The sequence below is a fragment of the Anthonomus grandis genome, chromosome 5, assembly GCF_022605725.1.
Source record: "Anthonomus grandis grandis chromosome 5, icAntGran1.3, whole genome shotgun sequence".
Taxonomy (NCBI): Eukaryota; Metazoa; Arthropoda; class Insecta; order Coleoptera; family Curculionidae; genus Anthonomus; species Anthonomus grandis.
Genome location: NC_065550.1, coordinates 13,150,322 through 13,162,313, shown reverse-complemented (window position 1 = coordinate 13,162,313; position 11,992 = coordinate 13,150,322). Strand labels below are relative to the sequence as shown.

Sequence of the window (11,992 nt, the reverse complement as noted above, 5' to 3'; positions counted from 1 at the left end):
TTTAAGCTTTTTTCTTTACGACTGTAAGATAGGCTTTTCTGTTTTAGCATTATTCAAGGTTTTTTACAGGAAAAAACTAGTTTTAGAGTTTTATCCACTATTGCATAGAGGTTGGGGAATTGAAGAATATACATTGTAGAAAATAATGGCTACCCCGCTTCCTCTTCGCGATGATCGGCCGCTTCCGGTTGTCTCATAGGTATTTGCTGTTTTTATTTTTTACAGAATAATAATGATAATAATATCGGTCTAAAGTGCAAGAACCTTTTATCGAAAGGGTCCAGGAACAAGAACTACTGGAAGAAATGGGTTTATTAGATGCTTGACAGTCCATGCAGTTTCTAGGCGGTAGTTTCGCTTTCTACCACCATCTATACAGTGCATCGTAAAAGTTATGTCTAAATTCATTTAAAATTCAGAGGTGTGTTCGAAAAAAAAAAGCTCGGACCCGTCAATTTTTATTTCAAGTTGCGCATTTTTGTACGTGAAGTTTGTATATACAGGGTTGCTCAAAAATAAATTACGACCATCAACTTAATTTTTTCAAATGAAAGTACCTTTTTTTATTTCATTTTTGAATTTCGGGTGGAATTCTACGTATGTTTCATGCATCATGTCCTATATCTAAAGTCAACAGTTATCGAAAAAAAGACGATTCATGTAACAAATAAAAAAAGAACAAAAATTAAGTTAAATGGTCAAAATGTTTGCCATTCACGGCTTGACAATATTCAAGGCGATCAATAAAGTCTCGTTGCACATTTTCAATCATTTTCGGAGTTATGGCGCGCACTTCTCTGCGAATTCTCTGTTTCAAGTCGTCTAGATTATTTGGCCTATTAACAAATACCTTCGACTTGAGGTATCCCCACAAAAAAAAGTCCATTGGTGTTAGGTCAGGCGACCTAGCAGGCCATTCGATGGGTCCTTTCCTTCCTATCCACCGATTGAGAAAGGTTTCATCCAAAAATGTACGCATAGTGCGGAGGAGCGCCATCTTGTTGGAAAATTAGTTCTTCGTCAAGATAGTCTGAGTCCAATGGATTTGGAAATAAAGCTAGTAATGCTGGAACTAATTCAAATTGGAGAAAATCGAGATACACTTGTCCCGTTAAAGTCTGTTCAAAGAAAAAGAGACCTATTACTCTTCCGCGCACTATTCCACAACACACATTTAGTTTTTGAGGGTACTGGGTGTTTACCTCCATCATCCAATGCGGATTTTCTGTTGCCCAATATCGACAATTTTGTCTGTTCACACTACCATTCAAACAGAACGTGGCTTCATCAGAAAAAATAATATTTGTTACTAAATTATTATTTAGATTGCACATGTTTTGTAAGCGTTCACAAAACACTTCACACTTGCTCGTACACTTCACACTTGACAATATCTGTTTGGCGCACAACTGTCATACAGTTTCTATGAAAATACACGGTCACCAGCCAACAATAAAAGAACACGAATGAATGGAATTTTGCTCTTAATAAAAATTCTCAGAGATAAGGTGACTCGTAAGGTGAAATTTTGGTCATCTTTTTTTCGATAACTGTTGACTTTAGGTATAGGACATGATGCATGAAACATACGTAGAATTCCACGCGAAATTCAAAAATGAAATAAAAAAAGGTGCTTTCATTTGAAAAAATTGTTGATGGTCGTAATTTATTTTTGAGCAACTCTGTATATACAAACTTTTTTTTTCGAACACACCCCTGAATTTTAAATGAATTTAGACATAACTTTTGGGATGCACTGTATGTTTTCAGTGTTCTCTCGATCCAACTCGTTTAACCAATCAAATTTGAAAGAAAGTGTAATCTAATCTGGCGTCAAATTTGAATTCAATTTAACGCGGGAAATTCGAATTCTAAGACGTCCGCGTCGAACTTGAAAAAACTACTAAATGTCACAGCAAATGGATACTCCACTCGATCAACACAGATTAGTGTTACCAATACTAATTGTTTCTAACACTTTCATATTTTTTAAATTACAAAAAATATAGAGAATTTGCACAAAAAAAACAAACTTTCCTTACACAAATCTGTTTTAACCAAGCGCACAAGAACACTGGTCGACTGTGCAATTTGATGTAGTTTCCTAAAAAAGTCAAACATGTATAGAATGAAAACTGTAAATTTAACTTTTGGAACCAAAAAAATTTAAAAAACCTTTCAACCACCTAAGGTTTGACACTTTTTCTATTTCAGAAAATGGCCATAGGTAATATTGATATGTATATGTCCTTGGCAAAAAAAAATCCTTTTTTGAAATCCTTTTTTGGAATTTTGATTATATGCCGCAGTCCTCATGCCCCGAAACATAACCGACCAACAAAACCCCATAAGCAACACCACACAAACGTCCAAATTATAAACAAACTTTGTTATTTGTACATTATATATGTTCCTCAAATTTAGAATAAGAATAACAACTACGACTGCTGTTACCTTAAATAAGCTTATATTCGGCAGATGATTTTAAATCATTAATAAAGCCTATACAATATAAATAATGTACAGTGAAAGCTCCCATCAGCGGACACTCACGGTTCCCTAACTTTTGTCCGCTTATGGGAGGTGTCCGTTTAAAAGAGAGTATGTGAGTATAGAGTATAAATAACGGGGTATATAATCAGGAGGAAATGAGGTAATACATAATCATGAGGAAAATGAAACAAAAACTCGCCACATTTTTAAAGTATGTATTTATGGTATATATCTATATGAAGAGCCAGGGGAAATAAGGATGAAAGTCCATGAAACATAAAATCGAAATATCGATAAAATTAAGTTTGAAACCATTCTATATTTAGCGTAAAAACTATTCAATGAATAAATATGTAGTTTTGGGTAGTTCAACGGCGTTACTACCCGAAAAGAAAAATTGTAAGGCTCTAGAACAATAAAAAACAAAAAATTCTAGCAGAGATCGCAAAAAACTTAGAAAGAAAGATGAGGGTCCAGTGACTTTCATCGATATTTCCTCTTATTATCAAGAACTTATACGGTTTTTCAATAAAAGCTCAATTTTACAAAATAAATCTTTATTGTTTGGTGACAAAATGGAGGCTACGAAATAACATAGAAATTCTCAATTGTGTGGTAGGCTGCAAATGTACTCCTGTGTCGATTCTCCACAAAATCTTGCAAGCTTAGTTAGATCTTTGAACTTAGCACCTGATAAAGGAAGTAGATCTGAAACAAGACAAACTGGATAAGGTAAAATCTCATCGGAAAATGCATACAAATTTATACCTTCGTAAGAAATTCCAGGTAATTCAAACTCCCCCCTATTGTTTGGCACCAATGGTTTTCCGAGGATATCAGCTGACTGCCACTCACCGTTGAATGTTGTCCGGAAATACATAAGCCTTGGATTTTCCTTTGAAAATTTTATTTCCCTAATAACTCTAGTTGTAAAATGTATTTAGAAGCACTTCCCATTGCCTGAAAAAGTGTTGTTGAACATTTTCAGTTTTAAAGGGCGATGGTTTATTCCAACTTGACTCGAAAGCCTCTATCCAGTCTTGCGGTATTTCTGCTCTATGCTTTTGATTCACTGCGGCGAAGTCCTTGTCGCACTCCATATATGAATGGCGTCGAATCGGAAATGTCATTTGAATAAAGTCCAAACGTTTCTGGAAATGTATAACATAATGCAAGTATCTAAACATAGTCCAGTTTTTATTTTGTCCTGGGCATGAGTCACAGAAAATGTTTAGTTTCCTCGTTTGCTGATTTAGATGATTGTACAGAATATGATGCAATAACGAACAAACATCCGAGCTTTCATTTTTGCGTATTACTTCTGGATAAGTATAGAAAATAGCTTGATTATCCGATAAAATGTGAATAATAAATGTGTAAATTGACAATCGACGGCAATAATACACGTCATTTGTGGAAATGTTTGGAACTGGCAAGTTCTTGGCATAATCGATGCATATTGATTCCATTGTCTTTCTACTCTCATTCTTCGCAGCTGTTTTCCTTTTGTAAAAGGTATCTGCTTTCCTCAAATGAATATCTTTATCCAGTTGCAGTTTCTTCAGTTCTCTGAGAATTTCAGCAGTACTTTTTTCCGTCTTTGAGAGTTTTGATTGAAGATTTTGTATTTTGACGTTTATCTCGTCACAGAAAGAACAGGTATCTAAACGAGGGTACCCAAAACTAATGTTAAAGTTCTTGTTAAAAAATTTCTCGATAGCCGTCGTAAGACAATTTCATATCATGATGTTTTTGTTTAAATAGTTTATGCATTTTTGCAACATTTAAGTCCTCCGATAGATACGTTTTCTTGGACTTACTTAAGCTGTAATGGCTGCTACGGGAATACTGCTATTTGAAAGACGAGATGTGCTGCTTTACACACGCAATTGTTTCCTTGGACAGAGCATGCCTTCTATTTCTGTGCTTACCTCTGTTGTCAACTGGAGAAACACCTGTCATTTTTAATGACCTTTGAATTGTTTGGACACGCCGCTTTATTCCGTGAATTGACAGGAACGCTTTGAAGCATATCTGAACGTCAGAAGTGACACCGTCTTGCCCCAAGACTCTAACTCTATATTTGTATGATGACTGATTAAACTTAGTGACTTCATTTTGCGGTTTACGGGGTCGTCGTCGCTGAATGGGCACTACGGATATTAATCCGGCAAGATACGAGTTCTGCTCATTGTATGATGATAAAGAATTATTGAATTCACGCAAAATTATACGACGCGTTTCTTCGTTTACAACAGAAAAACATTTCAAATTCTTACACTTACAATCACTGCCAGTCTCATTAGGTTTTAAGCGAAGTTTCTTTGTAGAATCACAAATACGTCCATCTTTCCTTCGTTTTTTCGTCAGAGTGCTAGGCAAACTATTCTCCATAACATCAAAAATGCACGTGTTTACAATATTTATCAGTTATCACTCACAACGACACAGTCGCACTGATTTAAAAGTGATATTTTTATAATATGAAGTAATATTTTTAAAGGCGCCATTCAATCCATATGGGACTCTCAGCGTTTTTTCCGCTGACGCATGGACTTTTATCGTTCTTTCCTAGTACATCTTATTTTATTCCGATTATAACTTTGGACTGTCATCTTTGTTTCTTCTTATACTGTAACCCGACAAAATAGAGGCTATAAGCATCGTTTTGCTTGCTTGCTTGCAAATGCTTCAATACATGGTACAAGAATTAAAAAAAAAAAAAACATTATTCTTTAGCTTTTTGAAAAAAGTTTAAAATGTTTGTCTGACGAAATTTCACCATCTTTTGCTGAAGGAGACAATTTTCGTAATAACTTTCTAAATTTTTTAAATGTTGAAAAGCAGTGAAATCATCTTTAGCAAATTTTTTCAATATAGAAATATGATTTAGAGCTTCCCCATATGAATTTATAGTTTTTGAACCTCTTAGTGCGTCCACTAGTTCCACTTCTTCTTCTGCGTCGTTTGGACTACCATATTCAAGTTGGCCTGGCCGTTCTACATCCAAATTCGAAAAGTTGTCAATGGCATTTTCTTCTGTTGTTATGTTATTGTCTAAGGCCAGGAAATCATCTACTTTCTGGGGGTCTGCTACTCCTAAATGTTTGGCATGTCGCAGTAACTGAGCAAGTGTCGCTAAGGGCAGATCGTCTTCAGCATCGCAATAATTTTGCTCAGCAAATTCTGAGCTACATCCACTATTTCTGAATCCAGCTTTGCCAAAACAGTTCTTAATTGTAGAGGAATTTACTTTATCCCATGCTGTTTTTATAAAATACAAAGCTCCTAACACATTAATAGACTTTGTAAGCTCAGATAAGCTTTGGACATCATCAATTCTTGTTAAAATATGTTTTAAAATCAAATGCCGATAATAAATTTTAAAGTTCTGTATAATACCTTGATCCAAGGGCTGACAAACTGTGTTTGGCGGTAAAAATATAATTTTCACATTTTTCATTTTCAGATCACGAGGATGAGAGCATGCATTGTCTAAAAATAAAAGAACTTGCGTTTTTTGGATTCCCATTTTCCGGTCAAATTCCAGTAACCACTCAGACATGATTTCTCGGGTCATCCATGCCTTTTTGTTGGATTTCCAAGTCGCTGGTAGATACTTAATAACAACGCTTTTTAAAGCACTGGGACGAGCCGCTTTCCCGATCATAATCAAATCGCATTTTTCACCGGCCATATTTGCACAGAATAAAATGGTTAGACAACTTTCCACCCACACGCATGTTTCTCCTTTAGGGGACAGAGTTTTGTCGGGAAATGCGCGAAAAAAAAGTCCACTTTCATCTGCGTTGTACACGTCTTCTGGTTTGTAGCCAAGCAACATGGACAGAAGTTTCTCCAAAAATTGTGACACATCAACTTGATTTACTGCAGCAGCTTCGCCAGATATGCATTTGAAACTCACACTATGTCTCTTGCGCCACTTTTGCAGCCACTCGTCGGACGCATTGAAATTATTATAGCCCAAAGTAATGGAGATTTCTTTAGCTTTCATTTTTACTAACGGCCCTGAGATTGGAATGTTCTGACTTCTAGCTTTCACAAACCACTTAAAACATGTTTTGTCTATAGCAAAACCTTCTTTTTTAAAAAAATCCTTCTTTTGATTTATATTAGTTCCTGATTGCCATTTACTCCTGATATCTTCCTAATTTTTGGCAATTTCAGCTGCTTGCGTTTTCCCAATATTAAACCTCTTTGCCAAATGACGATCTGAAACACTTTCTCTGTCTAATACGTTAACTTCCATCTTTTCCTTTAACGAGAGCATCCTTTTTTTTGGTGCCATTTTACAGTTACAATAATAAAATATCTCAATCAACTACGAATTTGCCTGAACTGAAGATAAACCACAAGATTACATACTGGCTAGCCAACGAAATGCGTAAATGGGGAATCACCTAATATAAATCAGGGAATTACCGAATTTTATGTATGTAGACATGTGCATTGCAATAAGCGGAACTAAAAATCGTCCGGGTATTAGAGTTTCGCGTCCGCTTATGGGAGATTTTTTGATCACATACAGAAAAATCTAGTGTCCGCGTCCGTTTATAAGAGCGTCCGCTTATCGGAATGCATATAACATTGAAAATGATATGCTGAAATTCGGTTCCAGGAACTTTGTCCGGTTAAAAGAGATGTCCGCTTATAGGAGCTGTCCGCAAGGAGAGCTTTCACTGTATATAGTACATTGGTTCTTTGCGATATGCTTTAGACACTATTTCTAAAATTAGGCAGAAATTTGACAAAATGTTAATAAAAATAATATCAATTTAATATTAAGATAAATACGCCAATTAGTTAATCCCATATAATAGGTTGTAATAAACTTAAAAGTAATATCTCACTATATTCACAGTTATTTTTCGAAAAAATCTCCATAAAGCCAAAAAAAATTATTCGAGAAAATTTAAAATATTCTTAATTAATTAATAAAAAATTAGAAAAGACTAAGTTTCAATTTATAAACATCTTTCCTAAGCATTTTTTTTAATTAGATAAGTCTCCAATCATTCCCTCTAAAACATCGGAGCTTTTCTTTTCAGCTTTGCTGTATTTCTTGGTTCTCATCTTGAAGCTGTCTATTAGGAAAGAGCTCTGTAATAGCATCAGATTGATCGTTAGTGGGTTGCGACATGATGGCCTCCTACCAGCAACAGTTGATAGTGTTGATAGAAGAGAGGCTGACGGAGTATCGCACGAGCCACACTTCCATGCTCTTTTTATATATATGTGATTAATTCCTGTTATCTCACTTATTCTATGGCATTTTACTTATTCTATTGCATGGCCCTCCCCTATATCCAAGTTGTAAGGAATTTTGGTTAACAAACAACCTGCCAGATAGCACTGGGTTTCTAAGGACTTCACCGGAAAGATATATAGCAAAAAAAAATGTTAAATTAAGTTCATTTAAAAACTCATTTTAATAAAATGTAAGAAACCGCAACTCCAAAGGTACATATATCGTACTGAACCGAAATTTAAAAAAAAAACGACTACCTTATAATTTTATTCTTATTTAGAATAAAATTATAACTGCGAATAAATTAAATATAAATAATATATTGATAAAAATAAGTTGCTTGGCTTTTTGTTTCCGCAAGTTAGCTAAAATAAAAATCACGACATTTATCGCATTCTCTTCATCTTAGATAAAATAATAACAAATTTTTAAAGAGATATAGCAGAGCAACCAGGAAGATCTAACATCTGTTAAATGTCTAAGATGTATAATTTTTTATGGAAAAAACATTATTGGCGTAAATATTAGGTTTTAGTTTTAGCAGAACCTTAAGAAAATTTCTTAAGGTCTTAAAAAAGAGAATCTGGCTCTTGATCGGGTTATGCATAACTACGTCCGATTGTTAATAATAGTTGAGCAGTGAAATAAAAAATTAAATATCAAAAAAAAATATAAAGCAATAACAATTAATTATGTAAATAGAGAAATGGACTTACCTTTAAGTACTATTTCGAGAGCACAAATAATACAATAATCATTTATGAAACTGTAGTTTGTGCCTGATACCTTTGACATGCAGTGTCTGGCAATTATTAAGCTAAACACGGCAACGTCTAAAATTTCTGTTCGTATTTCTTTCATACGCACAGATAGGATTACCAGACTGTACCAGGGATATTAGCATAATAAAAAGATATGATCTTAAAAAGATATGCTAATATCTTGATAGATATACCCATATCTTCAAAAGAATTCATAAAAAAAATACATTTATGGGACTGAGACCACGATGAAGTGCGAATATCGATTTTGAAGATTTGGCAACATCGATCAAAGGTAAGAATAAAATTTTGCGTTTAAAAGCTGATACATAACCATACATTTTTCTAACGCCAAACTTGTGGATATTACGACGATAATTCACTAAATATAATGAATAAGGCCATTGAGCGCCTTGTGAAAATCAGTAAAAATTCATTTTCAAGACGATTTTAATATGCTATTAAACAAACAATCCGAATGTTGATACATTATTTTTTAATACAATAACAATTACACTGTTTAGATGTATTTCTTAATCTCAAGCCACCCTAGCCATTTTAGTGAGATGCCGTTTCAAATACAAAATTTGTGCCTGACTTTCCAATTGCGTCAGATCCTTAACTATGGGTGCCATTTGCGAGGTGTGATTTTGGTAACTCGAACCACTATTTTGACGTTTTTGCCCATACACCACTTTACCATCAAACTCGTCATGAGGAACTTTTAAGTCTGCATCAATTTGTTGAATAGTTACGTTTAAGTGTTCTTCAATATCTGCCAAATACTAAAAAAAATATCATGTTTAATCGGGCGAGCGGTAAAAGTGAGAAGGTAAAAGCCTGGTTACTTACCTGTGGTTCATTGTACCAGATGCAACAGCCTCCTTGGGTTGTTAGGTTTGTATTCCAGCAGTTTTTTCCACGACTTTTACACCATTCTCCATGGTACCACACCTAAAACAAAATCGAATCATCAAATTAAAAACTTAATTTAATAAAAAATAGGTTTGTCTATGTGATGATATTTTATATGACTTAGCCATTCCTATCTGAAATACCAAAAAAACCATATCGTAAGCATCAGCTGGACGCATGCCAATAATTCTGAAACGCACCTACATTAAAATTAAGTAAAATTACTTGAAGTAAAATTAAGAGTTCATTAATTTTTTCAATAATCCATTTTAAAACTAAGCTTTAGTTTTTTTCCATATAGTTGTAGACAAATTAGATATAAGAACATTTATTACAGTCGAAATCCAAATATCGAATAACATTTTAAAATTATGTTAAAAAAGTTCAAAAAAGTCCTATGGTTGGCACTCGAATCACAAAACAATGTTATCTTCTTTTTTTTCCCTAACGATTAGCATCTGCGTTAAAAAAGTAGTTATTTCTTGCACCATTCCACTGGACATAGACATTGTTGCTCAAATAGGACTTAAAATGGAATAACCTTAAACCATGTGGTATCGCCCTACAAATGGTGATAATTTTTTCTTTTCCTTTTTTATTTTGAAGATTCAAAAGAAGTCTTGTGCTACAATTTTTAGACTTTCTTTTCCAATCATTTAATTGAAGAGGTAATAAAATAAATTTATTTACTTTTTTATGTTTCAGATAATCTAAACAAATTTGACCCTCTACTTAAAGTAACTTAATAATAATTCTAAATATTTATACCCCTCCCTTTTTTAACTTTCTCAGTTTCAATGATTTTTGATAGTATTTCCTGGATAAGGTCACTGAATTTTAGGTCCTAGTTCAGCAACGTCTATAGACTCCCATTTTGGTAATACTCACTTAATTATTAGTACTTATAAACTTAGTCAAATATATCACAACTCATGAATTTCTATACTATGTAACTTCTAGAGCAAACATATAGTTTGTAATTGTATTTGTGAGCGGACGAAGACTGAAAATTATCAAAATATTTTAAATGAAAGCATTTTATTGCACTCTTGATATTTTAATACATTTTATAATAATATACAGGATCTGAAAAATGATTTTTAATATTGTTTCCTTTTATATTCATAAAAAAAATCCTAACGTTTGTTATAGGTGTCTTAGATTTTGAAGTAAGGTTAAAAGAGTTGTAAGAAAAAAACTATACACGAATATAAAGATGTAAATAATATATCGAAAAATGGATCTGGATGCATAGAAACTGCGTACCAATTTTCAGAATAATGTCTACAGGGGAATCGAAAAAAAAAAGTTATTTACTTACAATTTACCATCTTGTAATTCAAAACATAAGACGTTTAGAACATAAGTTTCACACACTTTTTTGCTTGATTTTTGAAAGACCGCATGATTTCTCGAAAATCTCGAACGAGCATATAGCATACCAGCATAAAAAAATTTATAATATATTTTACATAATAAACATTTTCCGACTGCACAACGTTAAAAATCAGCTCAAAATCTATAAGTATAACTTTAAAATTAAAAATTAGATATTTTTGATACTTTGGTCCACACAATCCACGTGTGGATTTCTTCGTGCGACGTCACATATAATAAATAAATTAACCAGATTGACATCCACTTCCGGTATAACCGTAAATGTAAAAACAATCAAAAATTTAGTTGTGTGCCTTCAATAATTGTAACTTTGTGAAATGTTAAACATTTGCAAACCTGTAATAAAGTGGATGTTTTGATCAAGCGACTTAGCCACAAACCTCTTGTGTATTTGTTGCGACTTCTTGGAAAATAAACTACTATTTTTACTCCAAACAAATAGAGATGGGTGGTGTTCGTATGATTCTTAACAATAATACGAATCTCATTTACTTGTCGAGTCATATGAATCGTAAAAACCTTTTGATATTTTTTTAAAGATGAAAATTGACTTATACAATGTGCCCAAGATAACAAGGGCCAGTTCAGGGATCTCGGTAACCATGAGAGATAGGAAGTAGGTTAAATGGAAAGAATTTAGCAGCTTTGGGTGCGCAATAACATGGCGCTTTGAAATCTAAAAAAATTTCTGCTGAGTTGTAGTTTAATCATGTTTAGGCCTTTTAAAAGCCTTTTAATTATTAAATATTTTCGATGCCTTACAAGAAAGTGGGCTTTAAAAACAAAATGGTAGTCATAGAGATGCTTGAGGTTTGACATTGGCTTTGAATTATTTCAGTGTACACTTTATTTAGTAGAGTACATTTTATTTAGTAAAGTACACTTTATTTAGTAAAAATGTTTTCGAATGAAGAAAAATTCGATATGCTTGCTTGTTACATTTTAAGTTATCGAAATTGTTATAACGCGGAGCAGATTTATTTCAATAAAGACATCCCGAAAGACAGCAGCGAAACAGAAGAACCTTCAGTAAGTTAAAACGCAATCTGAAAGAATACGGTGCGTTTTGAAAAACCTGTGCATTCCCGACAAAAACAAAGTAACGAAGACAAAGTGACGAATATATTATTAGCTGTGACCGAAAACCCTGGTTACA

At 33.4% G+C, this 11,992-nt stretch overlaps 1 protein-coding gene across 1 annotated transcript in view; it reads right to left on the bottom strand.

The window, feature by feature from the left end:
- Positions 1-9,002: 9,002 nt before the first annotated feature.
- The window catches only part of LOC126736081 (ATP-dependent RNA helicase Ddx1), a 45,282-nt gene continuing 42,292 nt past the window's right edge, over positions 9,003-11,992 (bottom strand). Inside the window, exons 10-11 of the mRNA XM_050440290.1 lie at positions 9,376-9,477; positions 9,003-9,308 (exon numbers count right to left, since the gene is read on the bottom strand). Coding sequence (XP_050296247.1) covers positions 9,063-9,308; positions 9,376-9,477 — 348 coding nt within the window. The 3' untranslated portion in view covers positions 9,003-9,062. The remainder of the gene's footprint in view (positions 9,309-9,375; positions 9,478-11,992) is intronic.